General features: G+C 38.6%; 1 protein-coding gene across 4 annotated transcripts in view; it reads right to left on the minus strand.

The window, feature by feature from the left end:
• Nucleotides 1-309: 309 nt before the first annotated feature.
• CEP128 (centrosomal protein 128) overlaps nt 310-16,812 on the minus strand; it is a 250,130-nt gene continuing 233,627 nt past the window's right edge. For 3 of the 4 annotated variants that reach the window (XM_067462949.1, XM_067462950.1, XM_067462948.1), the window contains 2 exons: nt 15,374-15,455; nt 310-2,794 (listed from right to left, as the gene is read on the minus strand). In XM_067462949.1, the coding sequence (XP_067319050.1) occupies nt 2,752-2,794; nt 15,374-15,455 (125 nt within the window). In that variant the 3' untranslated portion in view covers nt 310-2,751. The remainder of the gene's footprint in view (nt 2,795-15,373; nt 15,456-16,812) is intronic. The other variant, XM_060757262.2, reaches the window with a different exon arrangement.

A 16,812-nucleotide genomic window follows, 5' to 3' on the forward strand; every position in this document is an offset into this window, starting at 1 on the left:
AGGTTTTAGAGTATTTCAGCTTCTGGATTTCTGGATAAGGAATGCTCAACCTGTATCAAAAGCGATCAACACTGGTCTTTTAAATCAGGGGTCCCCAAACTAAGGCCCATGGGCTGGATACAGTCCTCCAAGGTCATTTACCCAGCCCTCGCTCAGGGTCATCCTAAATCTGAAATTTCTTGAAAGCACAGAACAACAACAACAATCCTATCTCATCAGCCAAAAACAGGCCCACCCTTCCCATTGAAATACTAATAAGTTCATATTTGTTAAAATTGCTCTTTTAATTATTGTATTGTTTTCAAGTGGTTTTTGCACTACAAATAAGATAAATGCAGTATGCATAGGAATTCATTCATTTTTCTTCCAAATTATAATCCGGCCCTCCAGCAGTTTGAGGAAGCTGTTTTAGGGCTCTTCCACACAGCTATATAACCCAGAATATCAAGGCTACTGCATGGATATCAGACTCCTCCCAGTAGACTCAAATCAGGAAAAGTTTCATGACCACTACTTCTCTTAATGTTCCCCCAGCAACAGCAAGAGTTTCCCTTGGGATGGGAAATCCCAATGGGATGGCTTCCCATGAATCACAGAATCAAATCAAAGAGTTGGAAGAGACCTCATGGGCCATCCAGTCCAATCCCCTGCCAAGAAGCAGGAATATTGCATTCAAATCACTCCTGACAGATGGCCATCCAGCCTCTGTTTAAAAGTTTCCAAAGAAGGAGCCTCCACCACACTCCGGGGCAGAGAGTTCCACTGCTGAACGGCTCTCACAGTCAGGAAGTCTGCCTCCAGAGGCAAACCAAGAATGAGTAACTTGGAAGTCCCTGAATAGACTCAGAGATAGAGTTGACAGATCAACAGACAACCTGGCTAAATGGCACTACCTAGAAGAATCCTCCATCTTGTGCAACTGTAGAGCAGATCAAACAACTCAGTATCTGTATGTTTGCCCACAACACCCACAGAGGAAGAACTGTTTAAAGCTACAGACCGTACAGTCAATATTGCCCACTTTTGGTCTAAAATTATTTAGCCACTTGGGTTCCCTCTATTTTATCAGTTTTATAGTAATTTATTTATGCAATGCTTTTGACATGAAATAAAATAACCCACAATATTTCCTTTGAACTGGATTATAGGAGTCCACACTGCCATATAATCCAATTCAATGTGGATTTTATACAGCTTGGTGGAATGGACCTTAGTCTATTGCAATAAAACAACAGATTAACGTGGTTTATTCACATTTGTGGGCAGTTGTTCATATGGCAATTAATACCCGCTTACATTTTAAAGTACCACAAACTTTCTTTGCTGCCAAAAGAAGCTGGATGAACTTAGATTTAGTCAGCAGAATGAGAGAACTAGACTGCGCTAGCTGAAAATGCATTGGCTTCCTTTAAAAGTCACCAGGTTGTGCGCTGCTTCTGACTTTTCCACTCCTTTGTACTTCCTCTAAATTGATGTTTTTAGTTGCTTATTAGAAAAATATCACAAAGGTTAATTTTATCAGGGTATTCTAATGCCATCCATCTCACTAGAACAATCATTAGATTAGCTATTGTACTGTTTTTGCTTGAACCATTAAAACCATGTGTACATTACAGATCAGAAGCTATTTGCAATAATTCAGCAATAATTAAGCCAGGTGAAAGTGAGGAGACAGCTGCTTCAGGGGTTTACTAGGAACATCAAGAAAGGGAATATCTGGTGGGAATATTATACATTTTCAGCAACACTTCAAAGTTAAGATGATGCGTCAGTAAATTTAATAAAATGAGTTGAAATGGTGTGATGTTTAGACACTGGTTGTTTTAAGGGACAGGTATATAAACCCAAATGTTCTCAACCTGTGCAACAGGAGCTTACATGAAGTTTCACATTTAAAAAATTACAAATTGTGATTGTTTCCCTTCTACCAAGCAAGAATTAAACTCTTTCATTACATTATTAGGATGTTTTATTGTGCAGAAACAACATTATCCTCATGCTTTGTAATAAAAGTGGTTCATAGCAAGCAGTTAGCTGAACTTCTTCCAATTTTGGAGAAATCTGGATTAAGTTGTGTCCTTTGCTGAGCCTGGGTCAACAAACAGTGGGCCCCAAACAGATTGAAGTACGGAATGTAATCTCAGCTTTGCCTGTACTAAAGGAAATTCATTTCATTGTTTCAGATATAAACCATTTCTATTATTAATCACAGTAATGTAATCATTGCATAATACTTTTGAGGCCTCTTTTGTTGAAAAATGCCATTTCTGCATGCTGATCTCTATACTCAATTATAAAACATCTTATTTACACACAAAGAAATGTCTATTAATTATTTCCTGATTTTTTAAAATGTCATTGCAACTTTGAATGTAAAATGTTATATCTGTATCTCAGTAAAAGAAGTTGAGGACTGGTAAAGGAAAAAGCAGAAGGACATAGTGCCCCATAGAAAAGAGGCTTTGGCATTTTAGAGTATACGATGTACCTTCAGGGTATAACTTGCCTTATTTTAGATATACAATCAAGATGCTGTTTTCAGTCAATATTTGGCATGTGCTGAACTATGGAATTTGCTGTTTTTGTAAATACAGCTGTACGTAGCTGCAGCCAGAACCAAAAAATAAAATAAAATAAAAATGTGCAGATCTGTATTTCTTAAAGTTGAATTGCATATTCTTGTTGCTCTAGTACTTCTCTTTGTCTTTCCATAGCTTCACACCATTGACAGCCATGCTGGTGGCATCTTTTCTAGGAATATTTACATCCAAAGGAATGGTACTTTTGGTAAATGCTACAAAAGAGAAAAAGAAAGAGGCAGTTATTACTCATTTGCTGAAAAGGCAATAGGAGAACAAAACCAGAAGGGACCCCTTTGTAAACAGAGAGAACCTGACCAGAGTTACGTGTAATGTAGGAGTCATGTGGTCCTCTGAAAGTTGAACCACAAGTCCCAGCATCCACTGGCAACATAGCCAATGGGCAGGAATGCTGGGAGGTGAAGTCCAACAACTTCTGGCAACATTCTGTTTGAATTGCACTAGATGTGGAGCTGCCTTTGTGGAATTCTCGGAAACTTAAATTGAGGCTACAGAGAATACAGGGCACAGCTAAATGGCAATTATTTCACCAGCGTACAGAACTTAACACCTCAGGATCACTACTGGTAGGACAGCCACCTCCCTATAGATAACATCGAGAACAGGGCTGGGCAATGTGCGGCCACAGGCTGGATGCAGCTCCCCTCCCCAATGATTTTGTGGCCTTCTAGATTTATTTATTTTTGCTCCAGAATGTTACCAAATTTAGAGGTATGTGGAGGGCATTTCCATGAGACTCCTAAGTATCAAATAATTATTCTGCCTTTTTCCAAACTAATGTTGCCCTCAAATATAACAGAATGTCTGTTGGAAAGCATGAAGCACATTTCTACAACATTTTCTGGGTTTCCTGGATTAAACATGATGAACATGTGCCCATATACCCTAGAGCAGGTCTGCACAACCTACAGCCTCCAGGTGTTTGGGCCTTCAACTTCCAGTAGCTCTAGCCAGCTGTTCCACTGGCCACGGATTCTGGGAGCTGAAGTCCAAAACATCTGGAGGGCTGCAGGTTGTGCAGGCCTGCCCTGGAGGCATTCAGGAATCCAAGGATTTGTAGTTTTCTGAGTCAATAACCCTTGTCCACATGGAAAGATGGCAATGAACTGTGACTGTATTGACGACTTGGCTTGTGTAATGTGATGATGATTTTTTATTGTATATTTTAATGTATAATGATGATGCATTGTGCTGTTTTGTATATTACTGTATATGAACACATGTTGTGAACCGGCCTGAGTCCCTCCTCGGAGGTGAGAAGACCGGTATATAAAACTTCTAAATAAATAAATAAATAAATACTAGAGCTCTCTAGCAGGGTATCTCACACAACTACAAATCTTATGCTTCCTTATAATGGAACCATGGCAGTTCAAGTGGTATCAAAGTGCAAAAGAGACACAACACCGCTGGAAAAGGGTGGAGAGCTAACAATCGGAGAAAAATGGTTTATGCTTTTCTGTGGGTGAAAGCATCTTGTGAGTTAGTATAATTCATTGGCTTTGGAATTCTAACTGTAGATTCAATGGCCAAAATCAAAACTTATATCTTTTTGGCAGAAGTATACAGGCAGTCCCCAAATTACAAACATCTGACTTACATTGGACTCATAGCTAAGAATGAGGTGAGACAACAGGAAGTGAAAGGAATCTATCCATTGGAAAGGAAATTCACTCCTGTAAGAATTACCATTGGGGAAAAGGTGAAATCTTCTGAATAAGCGGCACAGATAGCAAAGCAAACACCATAGGGGTGTTATCCCTTCCCTATGCTAGCAAAAGCTAAGTATAAATATATATTTTGGTTGGAGTTGCACTTGAAAAATGTATCTGTTCAGACTTATGACCTTGTCACACAGCTCCTGGAGTTGTCCCACATCATCTTCTGTCATTGGGGGGTTTGGGGAACCCAGCACCCCACACCCCATATCACCTGGCTCTAGCTGTGGCGGAGAAGCATAGAGTATGAGTGAAGCATGCTGATTCCTCCAATTGATTATGTGGCAACATGGTAAGCTTCTGGCTGAGACATGCACTGGCTCCACCCTACTTCACCCACTGAGTCCCACCGGCATCGTTTGATGGGAGTGGCAGGGTGAAGTAGGGCGGAGATGATACATGCCACCAAAAAGTGCCCTTTGTGGTGAGTTTGTTCCATACAAATTCAACTTAACAACAAATCTACAGAACGTATCTTTCTCGTATCTTGGGGACTGCCTGTACTTATGTTCATGAGTTACCTAAGGCCTCAATGGCCAAGAGCACTGTACAGACAAGGACAACCAGGTTGCTCCCAACAGATGCAAGGAGGCTGTGAGTGTTGTTGCAGAACTGACCTTAACATAAGGCAGAATGAGACTGCCTTGGGGCAGCATAATATGGGTTCATCATTAAAGGGCAGCAAATTGTTAGTTACTTAACTTATTATGATTTCCCCTTTTCATTGCCAGGAAGGAGGAAAGGTGTTTATGAGATTTTCTGCTGGAGGTGTAAAAATAATTTGGCTACATTTAGGTGCAATGCACCATGACTTTAGATGTAGTGGCTGCCAATCATTCTGTGCCTCAGGCACTGAAGCATCTTAAGGTGAGTTGGATGGGTGAAGAATTAGCAGTATGACTAAATAACTGCTGAAATAGATTTGTACCTTTAGTGGTCAGGTCACTGGAGGGAAGAAAGGAATGTGAATATTGCTTGAGATCTCGTTTCTCAATGGATCAGAAAAATCCCTATAGAATGTGGACACTATATTACAGAGGGTTCTCATGAAAGGTGATATCCCGGGATGCTTGTCTGGAGATGTATAAAAGGTCTCTGCAACCAAATAAGCAATAAGGAAGAACCACTGGCTGTTTGTGGTGAACTTCACTAGTTTTAACAGTAACGTCAGGTTTTCTGACAGGATTCATGTTCCAAGGTTTGTGGAAAATGTGACTGCTTCCAGGCTTAGACCAGCTTGGCTGTTTAACAGGGCCACTGTGAACCAGTCTGGGAACAGGATGCCAAGGAAACAGACTGTTCCACAGGGAATTAGACTACGAGTATTTGCTTGTCCACAACTTCGCAAATCCATCTAAGTTTATGGCTTTGACATGGGACATGGCGTACCTTAAAGATTTTCACCAAGCACACACAGATATCATGAATTGTACACAGTGATCTTATAACATTTCAGGCAGAAGATTTAACTTGGATTTTCTTAATGAAGCATAAATTGATACAGATTGAGGCTGGATCTACACTACCATATAATGCAGCTGGGAACTGCATTATATGGGTTTGGACCAGGGCTGCACAACCTACGACCCTCGAGGTGTTTGGACTTCCAGAAGACCTATTCAGCTTGTTCAATGGTCAGGTATTCTGGAAGCCAAAATCCAAAACACTTGGAAGGCCACAGGATGTCCAAGTCTGGTCTTAACTGACCATATAATGCAGTTCGAAACTATACTATACGGTAGTGTAAAACCAACTGGAGGCATAATTTCCCCTGAAGAGCTAGAATTTCAGTTCACCTCCAGTTGGGTACTAAAAATCACTTGATACAAAGAAGACTATCAGAGGGGCTATTTAAATACAACTGAATGTGTGAGAAAACATGAAATAGGGATCAATTCATTCTGTGCAGGATAAACAAGTTTACTATTTGTCCACCATGGAACTTGCTGAGAATTCCTCCACTTTTAAAATGTACTATATATTGCTTAGCTGTAAAATATGTGAAGGACATTGCCTAGGAAGTATCAGCCAATCCTGGTTTCTCAGCTCCTTATCTAATTTAATTCCTCTTTTTACATGCAAATGGACAATTGACAAGTCATGAATATGTGTGCTGCATAAGGTAGGAATGAATCAGTAATATCACCTATATCTAGAGATGCAAGAAACATTGTTGTGTACCGAATGCAGCTGGCCCCAAACAGAGATGAAATGGGTTTCCCTAATGATTATGGAGTAAAAAAAGTACTCACCTCATAGGCATTGCAATTTTTGCAATGTTTTTGACAATTTGGTTTCAATGTAGTTCTTTAGGCATTAATTAATTTCAAAGAAACCTTGCCTTTTATGCAAGGTTTTACAGAAAATCCTAAGATATACCTTTCTTAGAGCCTATCCAAATTCCTGTTGCAAAAGTAGGACAGAAAAATACAAACTCCATAAGTGAAACTCCTACTAAGTCCCAAAATGCCATTTGCTGTTATCATGGAAGTACCACTGACTGTATCTGGCAAACTTTATTAGCGACTCCCATAGGACTCAGCACCAGCAGTTTTTGGAGTATCATACAAAGTTATAACATGCCCTTTCTTTCCCTACCAGTACCACCACCACCCTACCATAAATCTCATGAGCCAGAGGAAAAAAAAGGTTTGTTTTAGTTCTGAAATGAAATATTATATTTTCTGTTATATTTTTTGGGAAAAAACCCTCACTTTTGCTACATTGCTGTAATAGAAACATTAATTGGTTGTGTTGTACACATTTGCAAATTAGTTTGTAACATTTTTACAAACCGTTTAGGCATTAATAAGATTATCTTGCTAATGTCTTTGTTTTGTTTTTTTTTAGTCTACTGGACCAATATGGTAGCAAACATTAGTGCAACCTGTCAACCTGTCTTGCATGTTCACATGCTGTTGATAAGATGAACAAGCAGTTTAATCGGTTTCGTCCCATGGTCAAACAGCCGCCATTTCCAGTTTGTTGAAACTGCTCTCAGCTTCCCCAGGATAACCACACTACACTGAAAAGGTTTCAGTTGTTTATTCTAAATCCTATTAATAACTTAAGTTGGAATTGTTCATATTCTTTTCCAAAGATAGACTTTGAGAGTTCTAACACGTTCAACAATTCACAAGGAAAACTGTCAGAAAGCTCTATTGGCAGCCTTTTCCAGTTTCTGATATCATATATTTTAGGACAAAATAGAATATAAAACACAGGGTATTGGTTATTTTGAATGTGTAATTAATCAACAGATAACATTCTCATTTTTATAACAGAATATGACTGAGTGAGTGAAATACTCAAAGCACTGCAAACACCGGGAAGGACCTGGTGTTGCTCCGGCTTGTAGAGGGGCATGGGGAATCCGGCACCCCACACTCCGTATCACCTGGCTCCAACCTTAGGGCAATCAGATGGGGAAGCCGAGCATGTGTGGTGCATGTGGCTTCCTCTTATGCATTCTATGGCAACATAGGGGCTCTCTCGTGTTGCCCTGTTGGCAGCTGGTGCCGTCTCCAGCCTCCTTCACCTATGGAGCTGGCTTGGCCTCATGTGATGGGGGCCAGCTGGCTCCATAGGTGACCTGAGCTAAAATCGGCACATGCCACTGTTCTGATTTTCGGGTTTTCTTCGCTGACCATATCTTGCTCCTTCTTGACTATACACAAGGAACTCTGTGACTTACTTCTGACAGACCACATCAGTATCTGCCATCTTTATCTTACAAGATTTCCTGAAGCCAATCAGAAGCAGTTTTAGAACAAGCTAAACCTTGGCCCTTCCTCAGTCTGAGGCTGTTTAGAACAAACAGCATTCTTATACTGTCAAAAAGGACCATGAATCTCATCCCATAAGCAGAATGGGAAGTGAGGGGAATCATCTTCTTAGTATGGTGTTCTGTTTCTAAAGGAAATTGAGAATTTCACAACAGTTCTCATCCCACCTTAAAATTAAACAGTTCATATCCTGTCTAAAAATAGTCAGTTTTAACTGTTTCTGTGTGCAGGGAGAGCAGTGGAGTCAATTCTGCCCCAATATTACAATCCTACTATTTCTATACACCAAAAGTAGTCATGTGTCATTTGATTCACTCTGTGGGACTCAGTCTTTAAAGTAAATAGAAACCGGGGGAGGGGGGGGGGCTGCATCTGATGTGGCCAATAGTGAGACTTTATTACACAAACCTGTAATGCCACTATAGTCAATTTATCATTGATACCAGATACATATCACATTGCATACCCTTGATATCACACATTTCATCATTCGCATAATTGCATTGATTTGCCAGTTTATGGTCCTGTGATCACCTCCTTCAAATATCCTTTAACCCTGACTTCCTGCACTACTGTAGTTCCTTATTTATTTTATTTTTGTGAAATTGCTCAATTTCAGCATTAAAACAACAAAAAGGCAAATATATTTGTAAATATAAAAGAAAAAGAAACGAGCTTGGGAATAGTCGGGGGAGGGGGAGGGCAGGAGTAGAATACTGTTCCCTAACATCACTTTACTGTTGGCATGAGAAGCAGAAGGGACCCCATCACATCAAGATAGCAAACAGAAATATTGTGGGATTAGGAGCTATTGACAGATTTTATCCATTAATATCTAGGAATGGGATAATCATGGTGTAGAGGCAGACTGGCAGAAGAATGCACACAGTGTCTTGTGGTAGAGTGCAATCCAGATGTAATGCCAGTTTGTATGACTCATATGATGAAGTCTTTCAAGACAAGATTGTTTGCCAACTGGCAATTAAAAGTGCAAAACATCTTTGCAACCTTGTAAACACCTTGCTTGCTAATGAACAGCTGGTTGGATATCTGAGTTTTATGTTTAACAACACAACCCTATATGTCTCTATCAGAAGAAGGTTCTAGTAGGGTACAATTCAAAGTCCTGGCTTTGGCCTTTAAAGCCCTAAATGCCCCCGGCTGTTTATCTTTACGAACCACTGTGAAGAGTAAGATCTTCTGGGGAGGCCCTGCTCTTGGTACCGCCACTGTCACAGGAACGTTTGGTGGGGACGAGAGAGAGGGCCTTCTCAGTAATTGCCCCTCGGCTATGGAACTGACAAGATTAGATCTGCCTCCTCCCTCCTGTCCTTCAGAAAGATGGTAAAAACCTGGCTGTGGGACCAAACCTTTTGGGCAGTGCAATGAGGCAATAATAGTAGACCCACTCTGCTGACTAGAGCCAGCATGGTGTTTTGAGATAGTTTTAAACAACTGATTAAAGTAGATATAACTGTTTTTAGTGTTTGTGTATATTTATAGCTATTTTTAATGTTCCGGAATTTAATGCTTGCTGTTTATATATGCTATACTCTGCACTGAGTCCCCTTTGGGGTGAGAAGGGCAGAATATAAATGTTTTAAATAAATAAATAAATAAATAAATAAATAAATAAATAAATAAATAAAATACTAAATACTTATTAACATGAGAATATAAAATTACATCTTCAAAATGAAAACAAAAGCTTGAGAGCTTATATGGAAATAAACTATCTTCTATAACACAGGTTACATGAGATGTATTATTTCCATCCTGCTTATATTGTTTAGATTTGCACCTAAAATAAAGAGGCCTAAATACAACTGCTAGTCTCTAAATGGCAAGTTGATACATATATATATATCCCATTTATTTGAATGGTCTGCTTTCAGACTAACAGAAAGATTTAGGCACAGCAGCTTATCTTCCACATCATTAATGAGATAGGTGTTTCTCATGCCTAAGTTGTATATCAGGTTGGGTCATGGATTTTTATAGCTGAGCCCTTGTGACAGTCTATAAAATCTTACTAGCCTGTTAAGAAAATAACACTGAATGTCCACTAAAGAGATAATTCAAACCTTCCACTCTAAATAATGTTAAAAATAATTTGTAACAGAATGGTGGTAAATCAAAGGATGAATGCAGAAGTGAAAAAAATTACTTTGGCTACATCAAAGATCACTGGTATATCCAATAGTTTAACAATCTTATAAAGATTTGCTTTACTAAGGAAAAAAAAGTCTTACCTTTTCTTATAAATTGTAGAATAAAGAAAGAATAGCAATAGTTTTCTGGTTTGGCAGTCAAAATGTATTTATCCCCTTTATATCTGCAAATTAGATATTAACTGTCCCTAAAAAGGTACTTTTGGTGGCTGTAATGGTTAATGTTATTCATCATACCATTATTTTATTTCTTTTAAAAGATGCAAAAAAAGTCTGAAAATTAACAGATGTATAAGGCACCAGATTCTTTCCAATCTCAGAAGCTAAGCAGAGCCAGCCTTGGTTAGTGCCATCAGGAAATATTAGTTGCAGTAGTAAATATTCAGAAGAACACAATGGTAAAACCCCATTGAAGAAATCTTTCCAAGTAAACACTATGAGAGGTTCACTATAAGTAAGAGTCAACTTAAAGGCATATAACAACAACAAAAATGTATCAAAGAGCCTTAAGGGAGACCTTTCATTGACCAATTTGATCTCAAGATCCAATTCTGCTTTGAGAACAAGTGGAAACTATAATATTTCTCGTCGCTGTCTGTTTTGGGATTGGGTTCTGTTTGCAAATCAGGTTAATACATAACCATTTGAGAAGAGGCTGTGTTAGCTGCTACCTAGGCTATGAAGATTGTTTCATTCCCTTTTGCTAGCACTTAGAAATGTATCCTGGCTGAACTGGATTGATAAGCATTGGTGCTATTTTATTCATCTTGTTTGCTATGAAGTTATTTATTGAATGGTTTCTCTATGGAGCTGTTATGAATAGAGCTGCATTAATCTTGGAATGGCCATGGATTGTGTAGATGAAAAAGGAATGAAGGTAGGAATTATATGAAAAAGTCCTTTTCATAAACATGCTAAAACCACATGGAATAGTCTCAGAAGAAAGGTGCTTTCAGGAAACAACTCTGTTTGAATGTACTGGCGACCACACACTTGGGGATCCTTGTAGTCTTATTTACTAGTACATGGGTTGAAGACAGGGTAGCTCTAGTCTTATTATGTCCTCATCAGATGGCCTGCGGCAGGAAGCAGTAGTGCTCCACTTTGCCACAAGGCATGGTAAATCCGACAATGCCTCACCTCGTATTGCCCGCATTGCCTGCTGGGAGGATGATCACATGGAGGGAAGCAGGAACACAAGTGGCTCCCCCCCCCCCCATAGATACAGGCCACCCTCCTTCACTCACAATATCATCTGATGGGATCCGGCCGGTTCCATAGGTGACCAGGGCTTGATCGGCGTATGCCGCTGATTCTAGCCCCATATGAAGAGGTTGTTAGTCTTCCTCTTTCTTCTGCAGAACCTCATAGCCTGTTAGCTTCCCTTCTTTCCTCCTCACCTGCTCCCTTTCATTTTTCTAGGCTACACAGAAAATAATTTGAGAGTTTGCCTATCATCATTGGGAAGCAATGGTCCAAAAGCACTGTGAGCAAAAGTTAATAAATATTAAGCTTTGCACACAGCTAGCAGGTAGATTGCAGAGTTATGAATATTAATGGCCAGATGGGATAGTAAATCCTGTTTACCTTCTCAGTAGTGCAAGAACCAGAAGCTACATGATAAAGATCATAACAGGAATACTCTTTAAATATATTAAAAGAAAATCCTCTTAATGCAGTGCAATATGAACCTTTAGAAACTATTTTGTAAGCCAATAGATGGTGTGCTAATAGGACACCAGGGTTTAAGGAAGGATTGTGGGCCTACAATTTTTTTAAAAAGTCACTGTTACATCAGACATGACATTCAGGAGTCTGGTAACTTGAGTTTTCAGTCTTTTTCATCTTATAAAAGATATATTAGTAGTAATGCCTTAGCCTCTGAAATCGAGCAAACAATCCTGCTTACATTTAACACTGGGTCACCATACTAATGGTACTCATTGCTGCTGTATTTCAATTCTTCTGATCCATGTTCCTAATAATTTCTGGCAGAATGTTGATATAAACAGCCATCTGTACAGAAAGCCATTATAAATGGTGTCTAAACTAATGAGGGTTGGACTTTTAAAATTGCTGTGATCGGGATTTAAGGCGGGTGTAAAGTTTTAATACATTTTATATTTTAATGTACTTACATTGGGTTTTTGTTTTTTTAAAAAAAAAAGCATTGTTTTATATTTATTGTTAGCCATTTCGAGTGCCCACATCAGAGGGAAAACAGGATAAAATAAGGTAAATAATAGTGATTCTTATGGATATTTGTCACCTTCTTATCTTTTTCAACTACAGTGGACCCTTGATATCTGCCAGGATTTGGCACCAGGAATCCCTTGTGGATACCAAGATCAGTCCCATTATATACAATGGCATTATATACAATCTTCTACACTTTACCAAAGATCCACAAAGGTGTTATTCCCCCCCCCCCCCAGGCCGACCCATTATTTCAGGTTCATCTTCAGTGCTGGAACCAGTTGCTAAGTACCTGGACTCTTTTTGCCAACCCTTTGTCCCTCTCTGTGACTCCTATATCAAAGACACTAAGCACTTCATTAATGTTATAGAAAATCTCAAAATAGAGGAGGATAGTGTTTTAGTAACCATTGACGTCACTTCACTGTATACCAACATTCCATTAGATGAGGCCCGTACTACCATAGAGAATGTGCTCCATAACAGAACCAAGTCACACCCACCCACACATTTCCTTATGGATCTAGTAGATATAGTTTTGGAGAAAAATTATTTCCGTTTTCAAAATCAATTTTACTTTCAGATCTTTGGTGTGGCAATGGGCAGTCCATTGGCCCCCTCTGTGGCCAATTTATTTATGGCAAATTTAGAGAAGACTGTATTATTAAATCCATCTTTAAATATGTATCACACCAATATCATATATTACGGACGATTCATTGATGACATATTCATGGTATTTAAATCAACCGAGGCCGCAGTAGGATTCTCTAATTGGATTAACACCATACATACGTCTATTAAGTTCACCAGCCATCTCAACCTGTCACATATTAATTTTCTGGATGTTACAGTCTATAAAGATCACAATAAACTTTTGGTCAAGAACTTTAGAAAACCCACAGATAAAAATTCTTATCTTCATTACAACAGCTTCCACCACTTTAGTTTAAAAACCAATCTTCCATTTTCACAACTCCTCAGACTTAAACGGAACTCAAGCACCAAGGAACAGTTTATTCAGGAAAGTGTCACTTTAAGCCATGAGTTCAGAAATAGAGGCTACCCCAAACATGTAGTAAGAAAAGCATTAACCAAAGCTGATAAAACAGATAGGGCTACTTTACTGAAAGAATGCCCCAAACCCACAAAAAATCAAATTATTTGGACACAAGAACTATCGCACTATTCCAAACAGATTACCCGAATCATCAAAAAGCACTGGCATCTACTTCAAGATATTCCAGGTTGTCAAAAACCACCCATTTTCGGTAATAGGCGTACTAAAAATATAAGAGACTTGTTAATCCATACAGATTTAACCACGTCTACTACTACACCTAAAAGCACTTTAAGAGGCCATTACCCCTGTGGACGCTGTAAATGTTGTCCACAATCATGGAAAACTAAGGAGGTACACAACTATAGGAACAAAGTGGGCACCACGCTCAAACATTTTTCCAATTGTAACAGCAGTAATCTTATCTACCTTCTAACATGTGACTGTGGTTTGTGATATATTGGAAAAACAACAAGACCTCTGAGAATTAGAATTTCTGAACATAAATCCAGAATAAAATGTTTATCTATGGAGTCCCTCCTATATTCACACTTTACACAATACAAACATTCATCCACTTCTCTCAAAATTTGTGCTCTGGAATGCATCACACCAAAACCCCATATGAATTTGGAAGAACTATTATCCCAAAGGGAAATGTTCTGGATCTTTAAGTTGAAAACCCTTTCCCCTCAAGGACTTAACGAGTCACTTAATTTTAGCTGTTTCCTTTAAGTTTCTGATTACTCTTTATAAACCTGTGAATGACCCTTCAGAATTACTCGCAGTGTGAATTTACTCCTAGCAGAGTCACTTTTTGTATTAGCTACTTGGCATGATGTGAGTATATGTTATATGTTTGATGTATCCATTATCTTCACTACTGTAATTGTGCTGGAAAATACTTGTTACTCTATGTGATGTTATGTTTTGTTATAGATAAGAGTCTAGAGTTGCTGAATTTATCAACTCCTGAGGAAGGGGATTGCTTTCCCCGAAACAGGGTACAAAAATACCCGGGCACCCCTGTTGAATGCCATTGGGACTTTTCTTTGAAGACTTATTTTGAGAAGCAGTGCTCCATTTTTCACTGGACTTGAGTTGGATCTTTTCCATGAAGATTGCTTTGAGAGTGACGCTTCATCTCCATTATTGTCTTCAGCTTACATATAGCCTCATGACTCTATACTTACTTTGTTTATATGACTTTTTGCATTGAATATATCCCTGAAGCCTATACACAGTGGAATCCCTATCCAAACCCAGAACTGTTATGTTTGAGAGCGGTTGCTCCTTTTGATTTCTGTGTACCACTGAATTGAGCTTTGTACTGGGGATTTTGGTAAATAGAATATTATATGTTTTCTTGATAATACACTTTGACATTACGCATAGATTGTTTTGTGTTTGTACTGACCTTCTTATCTTTTTCAACTACAGTGGACCCTTGATATCTGCCAGGATTTGGCACCAGGAATCCCTTGTGGATACCAAGATCAGTCCCATTATATACAATGGCAGTAAATAGTGTCCTTTACATCAAATGGCAAAATTAAGGTTTGCTTTTTGGATTTTTATTTCTTTTCTAATTTTGGGGAGAAGGTGGTGTATATTTTCAAACTATGGATGGCTGAAACCATAGATAGAGGGCCAGCTGCACAAAATTCAGATTCATTAAATGATCAAATAATAAAATATTATCCATAAGAGTTCATTTGCCCCAATATTGAGGGAAATGATACTTCTGCACATACCCATTGCTAGACAACATGAATGGAATGATGTTATTGTTACTAATGCCCTTATTATGACTATCTAGTTGACCATTTCATAAACAAAATACCTGATTTGAGAGGTCTGATCCACCAAGAGCTTCTTCAGGTTCACAGTGAGGGTGCCATTCAATGTGGAACAACATGCAGTACCTGTAAGAGGTAGTCCATAATAATGCTACCTCAGGTTTCCATTCTGGCTCATCTTTACAAGCAATTATATCAGTGCTTCAAAATGGGTGAGACACAAGTTGGTGACTGTGGCAAGAAATGGGAAGTCTACAGTCTCAATTTGGGCTACAAATGGGTTATAATGAATTCACCACATCGCAATGTGACGTCAGATGTAGGAACTATGCAGACTTCCAGATAAGGCTGGAAGTCCCAACAGATTTAACCAGCATAGCCAGTGGTGAGGAATGCTGCGAGCTTCAGTCCAACAACATCTGGAGGGCTGTATAATCCCCACCCTTGTATAACAAGGACTTAGTAAGCATGGCATATGTTGTAATAGGTAGAGAAATTTAAGGATGTAATGTTGTTTTGAACACTGTAAGTGGTTATATAAATGAATACCACTTGTAAAAAAAGTGCTGGACATCAGCAGAGCCAAGGTTAACTGAGGGTTGTGATAAAAATATATATGGGAAGCTGTGTTGCTCTTGCCTTTCTCTAAAAGAGGTTGCGGATTTTGAAGGCCTTGGATTAAGACTCAACACAGCGCATGCATTAGAAATTAAATGACTTCTGGGAAAAGATTTGCCAATACACTGAAAGGATAAACACTGTATAAACAGGAAAGGGATACATTTACAACACTAATGCGAAGCATCTGCAGTTGCTAATCATTCGGTAATCTAAAACTAGAGAATAGTATAGTGGATATTATAAATAGTTTTTTGAGATTAATGTCAAGGTAACAGCCAGTAGGTGATTAGTCTTTTAATACATATACTGTGCATGTGTGTGTGCATATATACTGTCAGCCGAAAGTAAAGCTGCCCCTATGAAACATCACTAATGAGCACCTTTTTGTCTAAATTATGCTGTCAGGTAAACCTTTTCCTTCCTGAAAAATATTCAGACTAGCTCCCATAATAACATTATAAATAAATGGTTATGAAAATGAAAAGATACACTACAGTAACTATAGAGATTAAAACCTTGCATACAAAGAAAAGAGGAAAACACAAAGAAGGAGGTAATCTAATTGGTTTCCATTTTACTGCTAGGAACAATTTCACATTAAATGAACCTATGCATTTAAGTAAAAAATTCTCCAAAATATTCTCCCTTTCCTTTCCATTCCACAATTTAGAAAGTTTAAATCTTTAATTGGAAGGTTTTCTGTTCTAACTAGTGGATATTCAACATTTAGAAATCCCAGCCTGGTCCAATTCTGTACTTTCTTCTCACTCCAATTCCTTGTTTCTCTCCCTGCTCCGACTTGTCTTTCTCTCCTTCCACTCTAGTCCCCTTTCAGCCTTGGTTTGCATTACTCTTAGCAGGT

This window comes from Anolis sagrei, chromosome 1 (assembly GCF_037176765.1).
Source record: "Anolis sagrei isolate rAnoSag1 chromosome 1, rAnoSag1.mat, whole genome shotgun sequence".
Lineage (NCBI taxonomy): Eukaryota > Metazoa > Chordata > Lepidosauria > Squamata > Dactyloidae > Anolis > Anolis sagrei.